The 24,678-nt window shown below is 35.3% G+C and overlaps 1 protein-coding gene across 24 annotated transcripts in view; it reads right to left on the bottom strand.

Annotated features, from left to right (window-relative positions):
* PPFIA2 (PTPRF interacting protein alpha 2) overlaps nucleotides 1-24,678 on the bottom strand; it is a 492,483-nt gene that overhangs the window by 60,115 nt on the left and 407,690 nt on the right. For all 24 annotated transcript variants that reach the window (XM_080661577.1, XM_080661567.1, XM_080661586.1 and 21 more), the window contains 6 exons: nucleotides 23,692-23,827; nucleotides 21,737-21,957; nucleotides 16,875-17,112; nucleotides 14,338-14,367; nucleotides 10,832-10,962; nucleotides 8,253-8,407 (listed from right to left, as the gene is read on the bottom strand). In XM_080661577.1, the coding sequence (XP_080517703.1) occupies nucleotides 8,253-8,407; nucleotides 10,832-10,962; nucleotides 14,338-14,367; nucleotides 16,875-17,112; nucleotides 21,737-21,957; nucleotides 23,692-23,827 (911 nt within the window). The remainder of the gene's footprint in view (nucleotides 1-8,252; nucleotides 8,408-10,831; nucleotides 10,963-14,337; nucleotides 14,368-16,874; nucleotides 17,113-21,736; nucleotides 21,958-23,691; nucleotides 23,828-24,678) is intronic.

Below are 24,678 nucleotides of genomic sequence, written 5' to 3'. Positions count from 1 at the left end.
TATGTAACCTTGGAATGAAAGGAGAAAGGAAAAAAATATGTTAAGCATCAAACACAGAATTACACATTTTTCCAATACAATTATTTAATTCAGAATCCCTAAACATGTAATTAATTCATACAGAATGTGTTACAATAAAAAATGAGAACTTAATTCTGGGCTCTGTTTTCTCTTTAATATTTATTCTGTGTGAAAAAATCTGAAAATGCTATGCTAAGCGAAATAAGCCAGTTGGAGAAAGATAAATATCACATGATCTCACTCATATGTGGGATATAGTGATCAACATAATTTGATGAACAAAAATAGATCCAGAGACAAATGGCAGGGGAGGTGGGGGAGGTTAGAGAGCAACCAAAGGACTTGTATGCATGCATATTAGCATATCCAATGGACACAGACACGGGGTTGGTGGGGCTTGCCCGGGGTGGGAATGGTTGGGGGGGCGGTCAATTGGGGAAAAAGAAGACATTTTAAAACTTAAGATAATAATAAAAAAATCTGAAAATGCTCACTATTCTTAAGTGGATTAAGATTTTATATATATCTTAATATGTAAGGGATTTAGACTCCAATTAAGCTCAAGATTAGGTACAAAGATTTAAGTTAATATTAACTCTTACAAAGACTACAAAAAAATGTTGCCAGTATGTCAGTAAATAAGAACTAATAAAGACAAATTTATTCTCTGTCATTGTAACGGACATTTCCTTTGCAGGACTTAACCAGAGACAAATTTTGTTGCTGCTGTTTTTCATAATTTATTTTAGTGAATAATTTATAATACTTGATACTATTAATTTTGGAACACTGATATAACAAGTTACTCTCATAGCCTAGTAACTCTGCTACTGAATGCTATAAGAAACTACTATTTGATTGAAAACACATTTATTGCTATCTAGATCTTATGAAGAGCTTCACAGTTTGGGGACCAAAATTTATTTTATTCAAATATGAACATGTGCAGTTAATACTTAAAGACTTTTTTTATTATGAGAGATTTTCATTTTTTGGTGCCATTTGTGAAGTTGTCCAAATCCTAACTAAGGCACTCTTGGGGATGATCTTGAATCATGGGATTTTTCCATATGTACAGTGAATGAATATTTTCATTTATTTCTCTCATTGATATACTTGTCTTACTGTACATTCATAAATTATTATTCCCAATCTGCAATTAACAATAAAATTCTATTCTTTAAATGTAAATGATTGTTCACTTTTAAAGTTACAAAATTTTCACAGTACAGATGGGGACATAGAGATTGATGAGGTAGACCCATTCAAAACTGTGAGACATTTCCAGCCACCTGGTGGTTGGATCAGTTAGGCTTCTTATTCTTCAGAACAAAGAATAACAGTTTAATTCTGATGTTAACTTTATTAAGAACCCTAGATTTCAATGATAGAGAAATAACATTTTTAACAATAAAAATTCTGGAAGAAGAGAAACAAAGAAAGCTCTACAATGATTTTGAGAGTCAAACTAGATCTAGAAAAAAATAGGTTGTAAATGTTGCTTCTCATGATTAAAATCATAAAAATAAAAAGCATGAGGAGTTTGGAAATACCCTGAGTACTTCAAAACCTAAGGTCCTTTGAATAGAGACTTGTGGACACATCTGGTTTAAAAATGCCTATAGAAAATTACAATTTAATATAGTAGGTAAATTTATTTTTATGCATCACATGTAGAAATGTACCCTTAAGCAGGATCAAGTCTAAATACATGCATTTTTAGCTCAATTAAACTATTGTTAAATGAGAAGAACATTCTTTCATAGACTTGACCTAGCTGCCCCATAAATCCCAGGTACATCTTGTTACATACCTGATCAGCTACCTAAATGGTAAAAGTAAGTCAGTCTCACTTTGTCCCAGGCATCAGCAGGCTCCTATGGTAATATCTATAACTTTGGTAATATCTATTTATCTATACCACTTTTATTCATTAGTCATATGTGGCTATTGAGCACTTGAATTGTGGCTATTCCAAACTATTTCATTATAAATATGCACAAGATTTTGAAAACTTAGTACAAAAGTATATATATAATATCTAATTGATAATGTTATATTGATTACACTTAAAATAAAATTTTCTTACATTGGTTTGAATAAGATGTATTACTAAAACTCATCTCACCTGTCTCTTTTCACTTTTCTTAATGTGGCTACTAGAAAATTAAAAATTACATATGTGACTCACATTTGTGGTTTGCATTATCTATCTGTTGGCTCTTGGACTGGAGATAAGTGTCAGTCTTCCAGAGAGTGAGCGTAAATATTCACTTATGTGGGTGGGAAGAGTGGGCTACATGTTTAGATGTCACCATGACTGCAAAGTGCAGTTGATATTCATTAAATAGGGGACAAAGATTCTAAACATCAATGAGTAGAGAATACTTTAGCTTGCCCTTCTGAAGATGACAAGAGTGCCCCTGATGAGAAACACTGGCTTGTGAGTGACTTTTTCTCTAGAAAATCCATTAGGAATGTGGAGAGAACAACATTAACTCCAGACATCTCATGGCATAGGGTATTTAGTCATAGAAGGCTTGAGTCTCATGATTCAGTGGGTACTCAGATAACAAAGTGTGTATCACTTTTTCCGTGGTCCCCTAGTAGTTGCACATACAAAAGCACAAGTCAAAATTCTTGAAGTTCTCTGGGCTATTTTTCACTCAGGTATACTTTTGCAAGGAACTTGAGGACTTGGAATTGTTAGAGAATTGTCTTGGAATTGTCCTATGCAGGCGTCCTCAAACTACGGCCCGTGGGCCACATGCGGCCCGCTGAGGACATTTATCCGGCCTGCCGGGTGCCGCTGCCTGTCCTGCTTAGCAACCAACTCATCCCAGGCCCGCAGTGCGCATAGGAATTTGTTCATAGTTTTTTTTTTTTTAAAACTATAGTCCGGCCCTCCAACGGTCTGAGGGACAGTGAACTGGCCCCCTGTTTAAAAAGTTTGAGGACCCCGTGAGTGTGAGGAGCCCAATTCAATTTTTTTCCAACCCATTTTCTATATAAACACTCTGAGTAACCCCAAATCAATGCAGCAACAATTTAGTGGTTCAATCTTATATAATATCATTCTGACAAGCAGAAGTGAATGTTTCACTTGCTAGGGCACTCTCCTAGAACCAGGGGAGGTCACTGGTCCAGAACAACTGCATAGTGCAAAAGTCTCTGGGCTCAGCAAGACATCTTGTCACCCCCAGGCATGGGGTAGAGAAGTAGAGAGCACCCTGATGGGAAGAAACAGAGACCCTGGTCCACATGGTTTAGTTATATTAGGTGATACTGGTCTCAAGGTCTGAGACACAACAGAAACTTTCAATGCTTCCAGAAATTGGACCCACTCAAGTATAGGTTTTTACTGAGGGTTCTTTGCCCAGAAAGCAATCCTGGGCCAGCCTCTCCTAGGCACCAGAGGGAAGCTCTTAGAGAATTTCAACAAAGGAAGCCTCATATTTTGCAGCACAAGACCCAGGCTGAGGAATTCAAGGAAAGACCCTCCTATGCCCAGATCTATGAGTAATACTAGATGGGGATATTTGTTCATTTGGATTGTGAAGGAAAATATCTCTATGTTGCCTGGGCCTTAGACGCCATTCAAAATAATTTATTTCATGATGGCCCTTGAGGTAAAATTTCTGGCCCAATTCTGCAATTTAAGGTTTCTGCCTCTCCATTTTTTCCCAGCAGAAGTACCTGTATTAAAAAGGGGGAGCTCTAACTACAGACAGATTAAGACTATAAACTGCTGCTGATCATTATCTTCATCTTTCTTTTATTGGACCTCTCTTTATTAGTTTGTATTTACACTTGAATTGATAAATGGGTACTTAATTGATGCCATGTCTGTTAGCTCTCTGGAGGAGGCATCTAGGCAGTGCCAGACTCATAGAGAATGTGTAAAAAATGTTCACAGTTGAAGCTAAATACTGATTTCTTCAAAAAAAGGCCCTTTCAGCATGCAGAGAATGAGTCATCTCTAACTGATACTTTGTGAAATTTATATTATATCTGTTGGTTCCATAGCATCTAGAAATAATCTAATTTTTATTTTTTTGGAAAAGGTGAGCACAACCACCCAAATTTTATGTGTAGAAAGGTGCTTGCTAAATAATACCGGTGCAATCTTGAGTCCGTTTTTGTCATGATGACATCATTTTCTTTATTATGCTGATTATAGCAGGTCAATGAGTTCAAACAATTCCAATACAATCTGGCAGATGGCTATAAACGAAAGGGATATTCAATTTAGTAGGCAAAATGCCTCTGAAATGTATTATTTTTTATATGCATTTAAAGGAAATTTGTAAAAGTAGTTTAAAAAATCAATAATATATCCATTTTATATATCTTTAATTGGGGATTCTGCCTGTTCACAATTAATATATTTTCCTCTTTCGTTTTCAAACTAGAGGCCCGGTGCACAAAATTCGTGCACAGGAGGGGGGTTCCTCAGCCTGGCCTGCACCCTTTCCCATTCTGAACCCCATGGGGGATGTCCGACTGCCGGTTTAGGCCCAATCCCTGTATGCCCTACAGGGATCGGGCCTAAACCGGCAGTTGGACATACCTCTCACAATCCAGGACCGCTGGCTCCTAACTGCTTCCCTGCCAGCTTGATTGCCCCTAACCACTTGCCTGCCTGCCTGATCGCCCTCAAACACCTCTGCCTTGGCCCCGCACGTGGGACCCAGGATTCCCTCCTCTGGCCAGCCGCAGGCATCTGGGACCCAGGCCGGCTTTGCCTGGGCCGGCCGTAGCCGCAGGGGACAGTGGGAAGGTGGCTTCTCCCTCTCCCAGGCCACAGCAGCAGCTGCTGGCACCCCTGGGACCACTGGCAGGCGTCTTCTTCTGGGCATGGCTTTGTCAGGAAGGACGTCCAGATGGTTGTCCGGAAGACATCCTGCCTAATTAGCATATTACCCTTTTATTAGATTATAAGAGAAAGTTTATTTAGAAAATTACAGAGATCTTATAAGTGAGCCAGCAGGCTCAGGAAACAAGTTACAGAAGCCAAAGAAGGGCCTCTGGAGCACAGGAGAGACAAAGGCAAAGGTAAGGAGCCTGGGGGAAGAAGCGAGGGAAGGGAAAGGCATGGCTGTGTTCCCCTGAGGGACAGTGCTCTTTTTACTCATTTTTCACAGCTTTGCTATATTGGGTTCTACTTATCCAACTCTCCATTCTTAAAGATCCTTTTGTTCTTGATTATGGTTCCTTCTCTTACAATGTCTGTCAATGGCCTCTTGTCTTTATCCTCACTATTCACTGTTAACATCAGCTAGGCTGGTCATGTGTGTTCTGTTCTGTTTTTCTCTGTAGTCATTATTATTAGGGCTCTCTGCAGACCTGGGAGAACTGTGTTTCCCAGGTAGTAAACCAATGAATGTTAAGATCCTATGGAGCAGATAATTCCCCTAGAAGCAATAAATGCTTTAACACCTCTACCTTGTCTTCACACGCTATTACCGTTTTCATAAGCTTTAGGTTAACTGCCTCTTAGCAAGGTACTTGATTGCTCTAACTCCTAGCCTCCTACTTGACCCTGGAATTTAGATCATTTAATTTGTGTGCGTGTCTCTGCTTCAAGTTGTTGTCTTTTGAGCTCTGCATTTCCAATCTCTCCACAGTTAGGTAACTTTATCTTAAGCCCAACCATTTCCTGTGCTTAATAATTTGGTTTCCCATTCCTTACCCCAGCCAATAACCCACTTCCTGACTAACCACAGAAAAGACCCAAGTTGTTTCTAGCACACTCCCCTTAGAGGTTTTTTTTCTTTCATGTCACTTCAGTACCCTTTCTCAGGTATCAGCTCTATTTGAAACTCTAGCTCTACACCTTTTCAATTCTGTAGAAAAATTTCACTTAGATTTTCCTAGTAGAATCAAATGTATCTAGGGAGAGAAAATTAATAATCTGAACTCCTTTCTTACATTATGTCTGTATCTTTAATAAAAAATTATACTGTATTCTATGATGTCTTTTTTACTGTTACCTTGAATTACTTTTTAATTTTTATGCACTTATGTGCAATATCCTAAAAAAGTTATAAACTTGATGAAATAGTCATGTTTTTAATTTCATTAAGTTACCAAACTTGTTCCATGGGACTAGGAGCTTAATGAGGTATTTTTTTTTTAATTAAAATGGTTCCAAGAGTATATTATCTGGAGCACTAGACTAGGTAGTGAGAGCTGGGAACTAATACCCTTAACCATTATTGAACTCATCTCTATTTTCATATACTAGAGAGTGTGGAACACTACATGATCTTAGATATTGTCTAACTCTGAAAGTCTGTAATTTTAAAAATACACATGCATTTTATAGTAAACAATTAATAGCATATGTTTTGTAAAAAAAAAAAGGTTGTTTGATATAGGCTTAAATGTTAGAGTGTCATAGATTCAGTATTACTAGATTTGAATTAAATCTTAGAAGTCATCCAGTCAAACTATCTTTCCAATGCTTGGATCCCCTCCACAACACATCTTCCTAGTATTTACCCAGCTTTTGCTTTATAATTTACCTAGTTTTCAGTAACCAAGAAGGCCTTACCTCAAAAGCCAGCTCTGTGGATATAATTCTGACACTTCTTCTTACATTGAGATGAAGATAATCTTTTATTAACACTTTGGTTCTAGTTTTATACCCTCATTTTAACAATGAAAAAACCAACAGCTCTTCCACATAATAGCTCTTCAAATATTTGCAATCAGCCATACCTTTGGCTCAGCAAGAAGAATAAACACATTCATCTATGTATCTATTCCTCACATGAGTTCAGTCCTGTACATGAGCTTAATCCTCCCCTCTAACCTTCCTCCAAGGTTATGATATGCCTCTAAAAGTGCAGTAAACAGAAATGGATACTATTCCTTGGCTGTTATCTTACTACAGTGGAGTAGAATAGAAAAGTCTTCTTTTATCCCAATGCTATGTCTATTAATGTGGCCTAACTTTATTGACTAATATATTGACTTTAGAGTTACTTGAAATTTCTGAATTTTTCTTATAAAATGTTTAGAATTGAATCTTTAAGAGCCTCCATATTTTACATTTTAGACAGTATTTACGAATACGTCTTTTTCTTAAACTTTGTGATTTATAACCATATTAGTAATCTATAAATCAGATATTTGTGTTGTTGAAATGTTCATGTCTAGGCAATTAGGGGATGTGCTGAACGAGGAGAGAGAGAGTCATAACCAACCCATGAGAGACCTTTAGCTAGGTGGCATCACTCTATTAATTGGCACTATTACAGCAGTGTTACTCAACCAATTATAACTGCCACATAATTTTCCCATCATCCACACCCCGTTTTGACATCTTGTCCACTACCTTTCCTGTTCTGTTACAGAACAACTTTGTCAATGAAACAAACAAGGTTTGTTTGACATGGCTATTTTTAACACAGCTTAATTTGCTTTGTTTCAAAATAGGTTAATACTTTCTGATAAAATTAAAAATCAAGCCAGTCAGGTTTCTAATTACTGATGCATAATCATGGATCTTGGGTTTCAGAAACCCTGTTAGTAGCTGTTTGGACAGGACAAACATAGAACATAGCAGGCAAACGTTCCTAGGCCAGAAACATGCTGAATAGTTTTGTTGTTTTAAATGAAAGGCTGTATATTTTTATGTATGGGGGTTTCCATATACATATCGCCTTTGCTAGTAGTACATTTATAAAAATATATTATATGTAGTATACTAAATTTGTTCCTCCATGGGTAGGGGCTATCAGTGTAGTCACATTGGCTGATCTACCACATCTGAAGTTTACCTTATTAACCTAAGTATTCAAATTGTTATATAAGGCAAATAACACCCCTTTACAAATATTGTTCTATATGAATTACTAAGAATTCCTTCATTGTTGTTTATTATTCCTAATGAAACTAAGTGAACATTTTCATAGTTTTATTTTGACAGTTTTATTCCTCCATACCATCTAGCATAGCTATTCTCAGGATAATTTGTGTTTCTCTTCCTGTATGAGATAAACTCAACTAACAGTTCCAAATCCTAGGACATGATTCAGAATTTTGACATGGTTTTTGGACATTATCATTCCTCAACTGCATTGCTTTCCATGCCATCCTTTCTTACCTTCCATTTTCATTGGTAGGAAAAAGACAAAACTGAGAAAGAAAATGAAATAAAAACAGATGGACACTCAGAAGTGACTGAAGCGAGTAGCAGTAGAAAGTCAAACACGCATACTTACGGAGCTGTCCAAGCCGAGCTTTTTCTTTTTTACCAAACAATCGTCCTATCGAAGACTTGATTCCCTTCTTCTTGGGGGCCTTGTGAAGAGAGTCTTGGCTGCTGTTGGCACTGCCAAGCCCAAGGCTGTCTGGCTCCAGGGAGGCAGCTAAACTACTGCAAACCACAAAGGAGGGCAAACGCTCATTTTAATGCAACATCCACAAGGTACGTACTTGCTTCCCTTATAAAGGTCTGAGAGGAGAAATATGTAGACTTCTGAAGTTTTCTCCCTTTCTGCTCACTTTTCCTCTTAAACTGAAATATGGTCTCACATCCTAGGGCCCTGAGCCTCCAAATTTTCTCTAAAAATTTTATTTTTGTTCCAACTGATCTTTTCCCTTATTTTTTGTACAATCTCAAGCTAATCAGTAAACATAGATGGCTTTATTAACTACATGTTAAATGACCTTCTATTATTTAGCACTTGACTCTTTACCTATTTTTTCTCTGAGTGCTTTTAAAACCTTAAACCTAATAACATATGTTAAGAAATTTAAATATAACTAATAATGAAGTCTAATGGATGGTTTCACTGGATTTTCATATAACATTCTTTCTCTCAGTTTTGGAACCTAATTCACTCAATTTAAAATCATCTGGTTGGGATTCAGAAGTAACAAAACGTATACCCTAGTGATTATTATATACTTTTTCTTGTAGTCTTAAGGTATTCTTTGATGTACATGATAAGCTGAAATGATATTCAAGCAGTTGGTCTAGGTTCCATTCCTGGTCAGTGTATTTGACACTGTATTAATAGGAAAGGTTCAATAAATATTGCCCTCATTCTTTTTTCTACAGCTATTCAATTGACAATGACATAATAAATGATTTAATGTTACTTACTCATTTGAATTAATTTGAGTTCACAATCCCTAAACTGTTGCTTTTCTTATGTGACAATATAATTCATTTTTTTTGACAGTGAAGGAAGTATCTATTTTGAAGCATTAGGAATTAAAAATAAGCACAACAGAAATAGTGCTTGCCAGAACAAAAAGCTCTGTTTTCAAAAATATTTGTTGTAAAACCCATACTATTTAGAAGGCAGATTCTTACTTAAAGTATTAATCATTATGTTCACTTATACCAATTATGAATCTAGAGATGCTGCAATTGATGGCAGAAAAAGGACATACAGTTAAGATTAAATTGCATGCTTAAATTTATGTCATTTATTATTATATAGATCTGCTTGCAATTTTTTGGGTAGATGGAAAGGACAATATGAAATGGCATTATGACAGATGGTATATTTCCCGATATAACCTTATGTTTTCCTTTAATATTTTGTAAATGTGTGTGTGTGTGTGTGTGTGTGTGTGTGTGTGTCTTTTCCTTTCTAAGAACTTTCTGCCTGAGGAGCAGCAGCACCCTAAGGGTGGTGTACCTAGTCTGCTAAAGGGAAATGGGGCACAATCATGGACTTTTCATACCTTAATTACTCTTATACTCCAAGCCAAATGTATAGTATTGTCCTTGATGGGAGCAGAGTATGCCACCTTGGGAGGTGCCACTTTGGCCTGGGGATTATTTTAAGCTGAAGACAGCCAGAGTCCAGCACTCCCAGGAGAAGCTTTATGCCTCCCCCCTAACTACCCAAAAGAAGTTAGGTCAGAGGCCTGTACCTGGAAGAGAGCTATTAAGTGAGAAAACTTTTTATATCAGAAGGACTTATCTGCATAGCATGGCCAACGTTTACTTACCAAACATAAGATCTCATTTTTCCATGAATTATCTTCCTCCCCTTTGAAGCTCCAGACCCTTAACCCCTTCTTGTAAGCCTCAATATAAGACCAACTGCCAGGGAATCTCCTAATTTTATGGGGCTCCCATATGAATGAAATATGTTGTTTTTTACTGTTAATCTGTCTAATGTCAATTTAATTTAGAGCAGCCAAAAAACCTAAAAGGAAAGAGGTAGAAAGTTTTCTGCCCCCACATCCTAGAATCCCTGCAGTTTTTGTTACTATTCCTAATAAGTTCTTCATCTAGCCTGATTCTATTTCAATAGAAAATATACACCAAAAATAGAAGAGCTATTCTTTTTTTTTTCTTCTATTAAATTTATTAGGGTGACATTGGTCAACATGATCATATAAGTTTCAGGTGTGGGTTTCTATATTACAAGATCTGTACATTACAACACCACCCCAAGTCAAATCTTCTCCTGTCACCATATATTAGGACCCCGTTCTCCCCCCTTCCCCTTCCCTCTGGCAACCACCACACTGCTAGTTTCGCTAGTTTCAGTTTTATATCCCACATTTGAGAGAGAAGAGCTATTCTTATAAATATTGGCTAATAACAGGACCACAAATGTAAAGTTAATTTTAAAACTAAAAATTTGATGCCAGAATGAAAATTGGTTCTTTTCACAAATATTGTGAAAATTGTGATATTGTTTCTATTTATTTCACAAGTTGAAATAAAAATGTTATATAAAATTTTAAGCAGTCTGACCACATTGAAAGGAAGAGGAATGTTTTCAGGAGGGGCGCGGGCACTGTGTCTGTGTGCTGGGAGAGTCAGTCATACCTTCTGGCCTCATTGTGGTAGGAAGAAGGGAGGGTGTGAGTCATCCTGATGGTTCTAGGGGTCGGGGGAGGGGAAGTTTCACATTTAATTGTTGCTTTATCCTCCCGACCATCTTCTTCCACCACTGCAATCTACAAGTAAAAACAATATATTCAGATGAACTTTTTAAATTTCAACTAAAATGAATAAAAATGGAGAATCATCAAAGCAAGGCTATTTGAGAAAATCTAACACAAAAACAATCCAAAAAACTTGGGGCATAAAGGTTTTACATATATAAATTCACATTATTAAAGAGTGTTAATTCAATAGCTTTTTAAAAGTGTAGACACTCCAGTTAAAGTAAATATGGACCTACTACAAAAAATGTTTAAGAGTAAATAAAAACCAAAGATCAATATGCAGGTGTTATAGTCATAATTAGCTAGTCAATATTAACAATAGGAAAGGAGCAAAGGGGAAGCCAGACATTATCAGCATGATCACCTGGGCAGCTTCATCAGGAAGCTGCAACTTCACACTCCCCAGGGAACCACCTGTCCATTCCCTGCAGATCGCTGGGGGAAGGGACCCAGCGAAGGGGGAGATGGGTGCTTGTGCAGTGAAGTCAGCGTGACATAGCTTGCCTGCCTATCCAACCTGAGAAAAATGGTTGTCTAGGAGATAGAGGCACTGCAAGCACACGAAATTCTGAAGGGTTAATGGCTAAGCTCCCAGTTATAATGCTCTCTCTGTGGTCCTCTTGCCAGCTCTTGACCTCTCTTGATAGGTGACCCACACTCACCTGTGTGCCAGCCTGCCATATGGCCTTAAGCAGCACCATGGCCCGGCCACGTGGACCCCACGTGCAATGGAATGCAGCTGGGAACACAAGCTAAGTTAGCCAGATCCCGGACTGGACTGTGCTTTAATATGGAGCAGGAACTCTGGGCAGTGGCTTTAATCCTAGCCCTGCTGAAGGCAAGACTGGACTTTTTCCATGGCAAGAGAGCAAAATGGGACCTGGGAAACCTAGGTGCTTTAATCCCCAGGTGCTTTATTTTGGAATCTATTTTAATATATCAGAATATAAATAATTTACTAAAATTAGAGCGAATTTACTAAAAATGCATAGTCAGGCTATCATAGCATGAACATCTTTTCAGTGGGGGATTTTTGAAGCGAGAACACAAGCTGTCAAAATATAACTTTATCAGATTATGCTTTAAATTGCTCACGCTAAAGAAATGTATTCAGAGTGTTTAAAAATGAGTTACAGTTTAAATAAAAAACTTTATTTTTAAAAGGACGATAATAAAAGGTCTAAACATAATTCTTGCAAATTGTTTCATCTCATCACTTGTCATGAGAAAATTGACAAAGGCAGACAGAAAACCCTAAGAAGATGAGGTGGAAGGGATTTCCTTAAAGAACACTGTATTTCAGAATCCAGAACAAATCCTGATTGCATAAATTTTGACAGAGATAGAGATAAAGAGCTGTATTAAAATAAGACTTTTCAATAATCAAGCTATTTGTAAAGGTATGTTTTTGTAATAATGCCATATTTACTTTATAGCATCATTGTGCATTAAAAATACATATGGTGATAGAAAAACTGTGGAAAGCATAGCTTAAAGAAATAGTTGCAGAAGTTCTGATGAAAAAAGTTCTAAATATGGCTATGGCAAAAATGTTAAAGCTGTGTTCTCTTTTTATGTCTATGCAATGTCTTGCTTGTTTCTACATTAAGTTATTATGCTTAACTGTGTTTATATATGATGGAGACCTCATGCATTGGAGAAACTTAATGAAATTGTTTTTCTGTGCTTTTGTCATCCAAGCCTAGATTACTCTCAATGGTTTAGGCAGGTATCTCCATAGAATTTTCTCTCTCCATTTCAACTAACATAGTGTCATCAAAAGAATCTTTTCCAAGAACTATTTCCAGCATTATATCAAACCCTTCCTAAACTCACATTCCATTTCAACTCATGAAGTGTGTTTCCATACTCTTCCTAATATGTATTTATGGTTCACAGTTCATGATCTAACCATGACTGTTTTCCACTTTGTTTCTGCTAAGCATGATGATTTCTGCTCCCAGATGTTCTCCTGAAACACATTGTTATAAAATACCCTCCTCTCTTCGATCTGCCAGTCAAACTATGCTGACTTTTTGAATACCAGCTTTTAAGAACACTATGCACAAACTGTTCCTCTGAATAATGCTGAGAGTTCACACTATATAAACAAAATTGAAGAGAAGGGCTTTGGAATCAGAGCTGGATTTGAATCCTGGTTTCTCTTATTTGTGGTAATTACTTACCACATGTGCTAACTAAGAATAAATATCTTCATCAATAAAATGGAGGCAATGATACTTACTTTAATGTTTTCTTTTAAAGTGGAAATGAAATCATGCAGGTAACTCCTCACCCTGATATGCAACAATTTTTAGCTTGTAATCTTTCCATAACCTACCTTTCTTACCAATCAATCATCAGCTCTCTGAATTCCCTGAGGCTGAATTTCTGAAAAGGATCTTGCTTTGTAATTTTTCTTTCTTTACTTACTGAAATTTTACTCGGATTTTTTTTTTCTATGTTCCCAGCACTGGAGTCCATTTTATTCCCTATTTCAATATTTATGCTCTTGATCTCGTTCTGAACAGGAAAGCAGTGTATTAACTATATTTGCATATTTTCTATATTCTTGATGCTCTGGCACCTGGGGCCATCCTGAGCCAGGAGAGACTGCCTCTCCCAGGGCTAGCTAAATCCTAGAGAAAGCAAACCACTTCATTGGAGTGGGTCTTCCACATGAAAATCAATCAATCCAGATCTGGATCCCACACCATCTTACCTATCTGCTCTTACACTTCAGGAAGCAATATTCCTCAGCTGTAATCATCCGGGTCAGGCATTAGACAACTAGAGACAGCCACTCTCCCTAGAGCCCACCAAAATTATTCAAAACAGCCGATCCTAACCCTACTCACCTTACTTCGCCTTGTCTTTCCCACAGAAACCATAATAAAGTCTCCTGCTCATGCTTTCCCCCACTCTCTCTGTCTCCTGACCCATCCTGGCTCCCCTGTGGCCCTACATCCCATGGTGAGCCCATCCTCTTGGAAAAATTAACAAGTCATCTTTTCATTGCAGTTGTCTCCTGACCTGTTGGCCTCACCATAGCTGAATAATAGTAAAACCTACATTTGCTCTTGTTCTAGTAGAGATAGTAAACTATATAATTTTTTGTAGCAACAGTGCTCTAAATCTTCTGTAGAAAATCAGAATACTTAGTCCCCATAATCTAATGATTGACCCAAAAAAAGCATGAAAAAAAATTTTTGTTTTAAGACATTTGCTCTTATGGTCATATTTAAAGAATTCAATAATGCTTAAATGCTTTTACTCTTTCTTTTTTTATGTTACTGCAGTATTTAAACAAGGAATATAATTTTAAAGCTTTCACAGAAAAAAAACAATATTCACTAGTAGTCATAGGAAAGGTGTTGACAGTACCTTTCTCCGGTGTTTCCTCAGATCACTTGGCTGTGATTGGCAGTAATAAAAGCAACATAAAACACAACTAGTTAATGATTATCATTTAACCATGTCACAATTTAAATAGTATCTATAATTTGACTTTTTTTTTTATTCCATTTTTTCCTAGATAAATGTGTTTATATTTACTTGTTAAAATCATTATAAGAGCACTCCTCTCCGGAGTCACTTTAGAGAGGGAACTTCCTGGATGGCATGGGTAGGGCATGTGACCTGTGCACAGGCATCAGATATGAGACATGGGCCCTAGGAAGCATAAAGCACAAATAGAGCGAGCTAGCCAGAAATAAATATGGAACTAAATCCTCCCAGTAAAATGTAAATGGCCATGAAAAGATTGTGCATAAACACATATTCAGTCCATATACATGGAGTTTACAAACACTGCTTTTGCCCATCTGTGCAGAGCCTTGGGCCTCCCTTGGGCAGGTGGTGAGGGATCTCAGTCTTCCTGGACACTGACGCATCCCCCATTCCCAAGTGCCACAAGCTCTGACCTCAGTATAACATGTTTTTGGAGCTGCTATTTTCTTGTCAATGCTCTTTTACAGCATATTTTATAAAGCTAATTCTTTATGATTCCATATGAACCTTATTCACTTAATACCTTTGTTGCTTTTTCTTATGAAAATAAAATGATTTTTGTTAAACTATTCCATTATACTTTACATTTTACTTGTTATTAGAAAATGGGTAGGTTTACCCCACCAAGTGTTCTAATTAGATATTGCTAACATGTCATTTATGCTTATGTATTAGTGGTGAGGTAAAAGTGGATATACTAATAAAAATAAATGCAACAAAACAATAAACATGATTGCAAAACATATAAACATAGACAACCAAAACAATTACAATGTATTTGCAATCTATATTTTCTGTCCATAAAATTTCTAATATTTCTTTGAATATTCAAATTAAATTATACCCAACAATATTATCTTTCCTCCACTATTTTCTACATGTAAAAGAAAATCTGTTTCACTACTGTTATTTGATGACAAAGTTTCAGTAGGTAATAAGGACTTTCTGGATTTCATTTCTTGTTTATCTAGGTCAGATATTCAACATTTTAAATACTTGTTAACCCTCAGAAAATGTTCTAAGTAACTTTAAGTACTGAAATTATAGTGTGATAATGTTCATTTACCACTGATTTATTTATAATGACTACTCAAGAAAATTCATGAGAGCACTGGCACCCTTGTCAAACACACAAATGCCACATCTAAATATTAGAAATATTTTATCTTATTACTATAAAAATAATAACACTATCAAGGATTATAATACTAATGTTCATGAAAATACTTAAAAGTTCAAAACACTATGTTGTAAAAATGTAAGTAAATAATAGTAGTACAGAAACAACCAGTTTCCTTGCCTTGAATGCTGACTAAATTATGCTCTGTGGACCAAGATTCTTACTTAACTGTAGTTGACAAGTAGGTCATCAATATGTAGCATGTAATAAACAGGCATAAACTAAGCCAGAGACAATGCCATTTTAGTTAATAAAATCAGAGGGATGTCTAGATTTCTAAAATAAGTAGATCATAATGTAGCTCAGTTACTGCCTTAGTATATCTTAGTACATTAGCTAAAATTTTGCTCTGTATCTGGTTGGAGTTGGTTCTGATTGGTTAGTCTTTTTTCTGAATGGCTATTGTCTGTGCTTCTATTTTTAATATTAAGCATGGAAGTCAGCAGAGACTAGAGGACTCACTGGCTTAATGTCTTAAGGAGATAAATGTTTCCTTTTTTAAAAAAATTCACCATTTCTCTTCTACAGATTTTATTGCATGGAAGTCCCATAAATACAAAGTTTGCTGTGGGCAATATTGCCTCACCATATAAATAGTTTTCTATTTAAGTTATCAATTGCATAATCAAAGAAAGAAATACCTACATTTATATACATAACAGAAAGTTCATCAAGGTAAAATGAAAACTTAAAAATCAATTATTTATAAGGTAGTTTTCATCTATATAATTCACTAGCCATATTGCAAATGGTTGCAACATAGTTATTTAAAAATGTCATTAGAAAGCGAATTAAACATCTTGGCAATATATTACACACACACACACACACACACATGCGCACACAAACACACAGCCATTGTGAACTTTTATAGAAGCTTTACAACCTTCTTACCAGAAACACAATATACATTTCATATTTTTCTGTAGTATGATTAATTTATCCTCCATTAATTAAGTTTGTGCTGGATTTTACGGTGTATCAACTATTATTTTACCTATTTGTCTTTTAATTAACCTTTTCCATTTACTTATATAACCTAGGGAAAGTTACACCTATGTAGATTACATATCCTCATCTCATAATGGGATTAATAACTGTCCTTACCATATAGGGTTGTTGTAAAAAGAAGAAACAATAAAACACACAGAAGGCCCTTAGCCCAGTCAGTATCAACTAATGTATCATTAATCCTAGCGGCAGCAAAGGTTCTCTGGACGCATCAGCATACCAGTGTCATGACTCCCATCCGATCCATTTCCCTGGCAGGACTTCGCGGTGTGAGCTTTGGCGTTGAATGTCCACTGGGGGGCGATGAGCTGGCCAGTGAAGACGCTGTAACGGAGGCAGTGATGGAGGTCCCTGGGTGGACTCGCGCTAAATTCAGGCCTTCCAGGCTCACACTAGCTACTCTGTTCTCAATTTCTTCAGCACGTAACTCTGTAGATTCTTTTTCTTCCTGAATTAGCCTGAAAGATACAGTTTAATTTTGATCCATTATATGCTCTGATAATGCTAATAAGTCAATAAAAATTCTGTGAATATTTTATATCAAATCTACTAGTTTCATCTTTTTTTCTCTAGGGAATATAACTTTCATTAAATCCAAGGGCTTCCTGGCTGAAATTTAGAAAATAACTTTCTAAGTGACACAATTCCTCTCCACTTCTATACTATAACCTGAAAAACTCATTGCCTGCATAATTAATTTATGCCATTAATCCTAAACTTACATTTGAACTCCTGCACTGATAACATTGATAAATGAGTTTTAGAAACTCAGATTACAACAAAGTTATTAAATCTTACCTCCAACCCAATAACAAAGTATAATTGGTAAAATCCTAAATAAATGGTCATTCATAATTTTCATTTGGACAAATAAATGACCAAGTCATTTTTTAAACATTAATGTATTTTGCCAAGTCACCTTTAAATAAACACCATGCAATTTAATAATGTGGAGATGTCCCTAGCTGGTTTTGCTCAGTGGATAGAGCATTGGCCTGCGGGCTGAAGGGTCCCAGGTTCGATTCCAGTCAAGGGCACATGCCCGGGTTGCGCGCTCGATCCCCAGTAGGGGGGGTGCAGGAGGCAGTTAATCAATGCTTTTCTTTCATCATTGATGTTTCTATCTCTCTCTTCCTCTCTGAAATCAATAACAATATATTTTTAAAAATGTAGAGATGACAGATGATAGATAATTATAAAATTAAACTGTTGCTATAGATCCTTTTGAGATGACAAAGCTTAAATAGAAACAAGCTTCAAGAAGGTGTTTATATTAGCTATACAAAGACAAAGAATAAAGAGCTTCTGCTGGGTTCAATAAAGTTCCTACTTAAGTTGAACCTATACATATTTTACATATTGTTATAATGAAACCATGTACCAGTCTAGTTTGTTTGAAAAAAATGGGGACAGAAACCTCCTGAGAAATTTCCTTTTACCTACAAATGGCTTATTGGGATCTCCAATGACATATACTCTTTAACCTCAAAGTTATGATCATTGAAAGTTTTCAGAAGAAGTTTGGCAGTTCCTTATAAAACTGCACATAACCTTACCATTTGATTCAGTAATCATACTCCTTAGTATTTACTCAAAGAAGTTGAAAACTTATGTCCATACAAAAACCTGTACATGGATATTTAGAGCATCTTTATTTAAAATTTCCAAAACTTTGAAGCAACCAAGATGTCCTTCAATAGTAAATGGATAAATAAACTGGAATATTAGTCAGCACTAAAAGGAAATGAGCTATCAAGGCATGAAAAGACACAGAAGAACATTAAAAGCATATGACTAAATGAAAGAAGCCACTCTGAAAAGGCTACATATTATATGATCACAACTATATGGCACTCTGGAAAAGGCAAAACTATGGAGACAGTGAAAAGAGCAGTGGTTGCCAGGTTTTGGGATGGGGAGAAGGATGAATAGGCAGAACACAGCAGATTTTAAGGCAGCGAAAATACTCTTTGATACCATATTGATAGGTAGATGTCACTATACATTCTTCCAAACACATAGAATGCACAACAGCAAGAATAAACCATAACGTAAACTGTGGACTTCGGATGAATATGATGTGTCAATTTAGGTCCATCAGCTGTAACAAACATACTACTGTGAGGTAGGGTGTTGATTATGGGGAAGAATATGCATACATGGAGTCAGAGGAAATATGGGAAAATCTCTGTACTTCCCCTCAGTTAAATTTGCTGTGAATCCTAAACTGCTCTAAACAAATACAGTCAATAAAAATATTAAAAAGCAAATTTTATCTTAGTTCTAAGTTTTACTTACATAAAGAATTAACTTCTGCTACTTTGAAGTTTATTTTCTTGGGTGCACTTTAACTTGAGTCAAAGATCAGAATCTAAAATAAAGGCTTTATCAAGTATCAGACTATAGCATCATTAATGCATTAAACACAAACCAATGGAAAAACTTACTCCTCTTAAAAAATGATTTTTTTGTACATTTAAAATGATTGGTGGATAATGACTACAGAAAAATCTGGTGATGTGGTTATGTTGTATAAATAATTTGTAGTTATTAACTCTAGTATTCTATTAATTGTAAAGGAGAGTCAAACCTAGAGAAATAAGTTGAGTAAGAGGTACATCAAAGTTTAATCAAACAGAAAATCGAATGTTGACTTGATGTTCAATTTATTTGGAAAAAAATACATGTCAATTCATTGATCTTTCTAATCCTGATGTAAACGTGGAAAGCAAATGAAATAACAAAATAGATTTCCTTTAAAATGTCCTAGAGTGTTGGGAAGGGATTCTCATAGGAATCATAGACAAGCTGAATGAATAAATAAAATGACAAAAGTAAATTGGACCAATAGTAGCTAACTATAGATGAACAGATTAATGACGATTGAAGTGATAAATGAGTTTAAAGTAATTTGATCTCTTTCGTTAAGAGAATCAGTGAGTCCAGCGGATGAGCCTCAGTGGTTGAGCATTGAGTTTGATTTCTGGTCAGGGCACATGCCCAGTTTGCAGGCTTGATCCCCAGTAGGGGGCATACAGGAGGCAGCCCATCAATGATTCTCTCTCATCATTGATGTTTCTATCTCTCTCTTTTTCTCCCTTCCTCTCTGAAATCAATAAAAATATATATTTAAAACATAAATTAAAAAAAAAGAGAATCAGTGAACTGTAAGAAGCCAGAGAAAAGGATTTAAAAGAAAAATATTTTGTGAAATAATTAATTTGTGAAATAAGAAAAATTCTAACTAGAGATACATTCCAATTACTGTTAGCATAATACCACAGTTTATATTAAGGTGCCTGTTTCTTTTAAATGTTGCTATGTACTCAAATTTTATGTATTTCTTAATGTCTTACAATCAGCAACTATTTTACTCTACATTAAGGGGGGCAGTGATGAATATATTAAAAGACAATAGTTTGAATTTATTATTTGGGTATCAACTTAATTAGTCTAGGCCATGATTGTTGCTGGGAATTTCTACCCTAATGCAAGAAAGCTGAATCCCTGGAGGGATGTTATTGGGAGTGTGTGTATGTATTTTTGTGTGTGTGTGAAAACAAATATCACAAAGGTTCATACTTGATTTTTAATCTATTTAGTGAATTCAACCATTAGCATCAGGAAGTGTTATTTATTTGGAATTCATGTTTTATGTATTTTTCTATTTATAATAATCAAATATTTATGAAGCACTTTCTATTTACCAAGCAAAGTGCTAAGTTTTGGAAATAAAATAGTGAGCAAAACCAGATATACGTCCTAGCTCTTATATAACATATGATCTAGTGAAAACAAAGAACTGAAGGACAGAAAAGTGAACTGAAGGACAGAAGTGACAGTGAGATGTTCATGGTGAGTAGTATAAAGTGGGTGAAGAATTAGGGTAGAACAGTGTGGATTGAGGAGAATATTCCAGAAGAAAAGAATAGCCACAACAAAGGGAATAGATGGAACATTCAAAGAACAGGAAGTCATGTATAATGGAACATGGACTAGGACAGGTGAAGGGAAGAGAATGTTGAAGAAGATGGGGCATTGCAGACCATCAAAGAATTTTGATCTTTATCTTAAGAGAAACTGAAGGGCTTAAAAAAGGAAAGTACATAAGTACATTCGGGTTTTAAAAAGTCTGCTCTGGCTTCAGTGTCAGTTTGAACTAGCTTGGAAATCCAAATACTACAAAGAAACCAGGTAAAACTATTATTGTCATCCAGATGAGAAACTACTATAATGTACAATATGGTGATGATAGTGGCAAATGAGGTAAATTTGAATCAAAGTAGGAGGTCAACAGATTAAAGCTAGAGTCAGAAAGAACAAATAAAGGCATTGTTCAAAATAGTAAAAAGTGCTCATCAGTTGAAAAAACAAATTAAGAATAGTTTCCTAGTTTGAAGGAAAACAAATCCACTTGACACAGTAGGGCTCTTCCCTGGATTAGTCAAAGTAATAATAGAAACAGACCATGGGTGTCATTGGAATTCAAGAAAACACATAAGTTAAAATTTAAATGATCATAGTGACATTTCTCAATACTTGAATGTTAAATTGTACAATTTCTAGTCTAATCTTTTAAAATTATCTATTATCTAGATACCTTTTTAAATATCTTTTTTGAAATAATTCAGTCATGGTTAATTTCACACCAATGTCTAAATATTTTTAAGGAGCCTGCTGCACATGAATTTGCATGCTATTTCGTACCTTCACGGCAGTGTTAGATGTACCTTGATAATGTATCTTATCACCACCAATACCATTTAAATAGTAAATTTAAAAATTGCTTTAAAATTCATTGGGGAAGATTTAATCTTTACCTCATTCTTTCATATTCCCCTCATATCATGTCTGTATGTTTCATGTATGTTCCTTACAAAAGCTACCCTAATTTTACATAGGATAATACAGACATCCAGGGAATGGCATGAAAATGCACATTCTGAATCAATATATGTGGAGTGAGGTATGAAATTCTGCAGTTCCAATACCCTCCCAGTCGATGCCAATACTTTTGATATAATGATCATATTTTTAATGTCCAGGTCTTCTAATTATTACCACCAGAATAATTGAACTCACCTGATTTCTTTGTTGATAGCATCCAATTGTTCCTGAAGCATCATAGCTAGAGTCTGGGCATCAGAATGACCACTTGGAGAGAGAAGATCCATTGAGCTAAAAATTGTTTCTCTGTCATCATCATCAATATCAGATATTTCTGTGTCACTTTCAAAAGGGTGGCTGCTTAGCACTCCAATTTGTTGAGTTCTATTCCACTCATGATCTCCAAGAGATTTTACCTGAACAGTGAACAATTATAGTATTGATAACATTATTCATTTTCAAAGCAATATTCTGAAAAACAACACAAAAGCACACATGCTTTTATATATTACTTGGCAAAAGCGGAACTGATTATTAACATTCTAATGTATTGGTTCAATAAAATAACTCCTTGGCATTTTAGTATGGGAGATAGTGTCTGCATAAGTATCAACATTTTAATAGAAATAAAAATAATAAATGTAAAACTTCTCCATGATTTCTAGCTCAACTCCAAACTGAGGTAAGAATTACTTTAAAGCATTTGTGCTTGTAACATTTCTCTCTCTGTCTCTCTCTCTTTTTTTTTTTTTTTTTTTTTACAAATTAACCCTTTCTATTGACTTGTTGTACTCAAGCATTCCTATTTCTTGTACTAATTCATCTTATCTACACTTTTGTATTATAGACTCAGAATACTAATATTATCACACAGAAAATTATACATGAATTCTCTCCCCAACAGTCATTTACATAAATTGAAATAAGTATTATTAAAAATTTTGCAAAGTAATTTCATTTCCATTGCTCTGCTACTCAAATGCCTGGTTGATTTTTTTAAGCCCAAGGCATACCAATGTTTTAACTGATATAATAAAACCTCATGTGAATGAAAGTCCCAAGTAATAGACCAATGTTTTTAAATCTGTAATCTCGAAGTATGAGAGGTTTGGGAGTAAAAGTGAGGTCCTAGAGTTTTCTGCTGTTTTATTTATTTATTTTTTCAATCTTGTGATGATATAATGCTATTGCCTTTAGCATTTATTTAAGATTTGAAAACCTGAATTAGCTTTTATTTCACAAATTGTTTTGGTACTAAGTAGTATTAATTTATTTTTCATTAAAATGAGAAAAGAACTAAGATGAACTTAATTTATTCTTCATTTGTTTATTTATCTATCCGTTCAACAGATACTGATTGCCTTTTTTTTATGAGGGATGAATTTGTACATGACATATAAGTACTAATTAAAAAACAAAGTGTTAAAAAAGAAAGAAAGGGTTTGTACAAATAAAGACAAGTAGGTTATATAGTGTTTTGGACACATACAAGTGGTTTGGAAGAACAAATATACTTAGGGAACAAAGGAATTATGTTCTCTATCAAATGCAACTACATACTTACTGAACACGCATAGCTTACAAAGTTGAAGTTATTGAGTGAATGTAAGGCTGGCACTGCAGTTGATCATGGACAATTCTCTCCAAACACCTTCAATATTCTGTGTACATTTTCCTCAAAGTGTTTTTACAGTAGCAATTACAATTAAAATATTTAATTAATTTTAATCAACAGTATGAATGCCATTGCTTAGGTGCCCAAGCAACCAAAAAATACAACCGCCAAAATAGCATAATGGATAGAAACATGGAATTTAAAACGATGCAAACATAAGCTCATGTTTTGAATCTATTACTTTGCTGGCTGTGTAATTGAACACAACATTTCTTAACTTCAATATTTTCATATCTTAAATTGGCATAAACATATCACCAAATTCATAAGATTATGTGGATAAATACATGGGAAGTGCTTAGCTGAATTTCTGGCATACAGTAAGGGTTTCAGGTTTGTCATTGTTTTTAAAGCATGGCATATGTCACACTAATAAAAATGTTAGCATTTTTAATCTTCTCGGTATTAAAATTCTGTCCAAAATGAAATAGCGTATTTACTTAAAACTATCAGAGACTTGAAATAAAAGTTTAACCTTTGGCTCATCTCTTCTCACACCCATGCGGCCTCTCCGTGGTCTTCTTATTACTTTAGTGGTTCTGTAGTCAGACTGGCTGTCCACGAGGGATCCAACGGAATAGCGCAACTCAGCTGAGGGGTCCAGATGAGTCCTGGAAAAATTGAAAAATGTGAAATATAGTCAATCGCCAAAGTTAAACTTATTAGCAAATCACTATCCACTTCTTAACTGGTAATAAAGCCTCAAGGAAATAGACTTCAAGAAAGGAAACTGATGAATTGTCCTGACCCTCTGAGGTCACTCCAGAGGCTTATGTTTTCGATCGTGAATCTCCTGTGACTCTTGCAATTATCTCACAAAAGACATCCATAGATAATTCAAGTATGAATTTTCTTAGAGTAAGCCAGTAATCCATCCCTCTGCTTCTAGAATGTCTTCTATTGTCCTAATTATCCACATCTTTCTTCAGAGTTCAGCCAAATGAGGTTGTCTGCAGACACTCTGCAACTTATTTTACTTTCTTCTCAGATGAGATACTAGTAGAGGATATTAGTTACTAGATAATCACTAACTTTAGCTCATCTCTTCCTGCCTCCTCAACTGGAAGATCAAACACAAGTTGATGAAGTTATCATGTGCCATCTGTTTTCTTCATTGTTTCTTTCTTAATTATGTGCACTCAGAAGCATGGCAGTCCAACAAATTGCTATTTAATAAATATTTGGTTATACTGTAACTTACTACATATTCCATCAGTTTAGCTTAATAATTCCTATAATACTTTATACTCTTGGTGTGATTTACTGTTCACAAAACCCCTTTGATTACTTATCATTTTATCTGCAAAGTAAGCTTATGAGATAGTAAAAAAAAAAAACAACCAGTATTTTATATGTAACTGATGTAAAATACATACAAAATTAGAATCTTATTAAGGAAATGGGTTTTCCAAAATCAAACAGCTAGTAATTGTATATCTGAAACCTAAGAATGCTTGGTGTA

Source organism: Plecotus auritus, assembly GCF_963455305.1.
Source record: "Plecotus auritus genome assembly, chromosome: 3".
Classification (NCBI taxonomy): Eukaryota; Metazoa; Chordata; class Mammalia; order Chiroptera; family Vespertilionidae; genus Plecotus; species Plecotus auritus.
The sequence above is the reverse complement of the archived record's forward strand: the minus strand, read 5'-3'. Positions and strand labels throughout refer to the sequence as shown.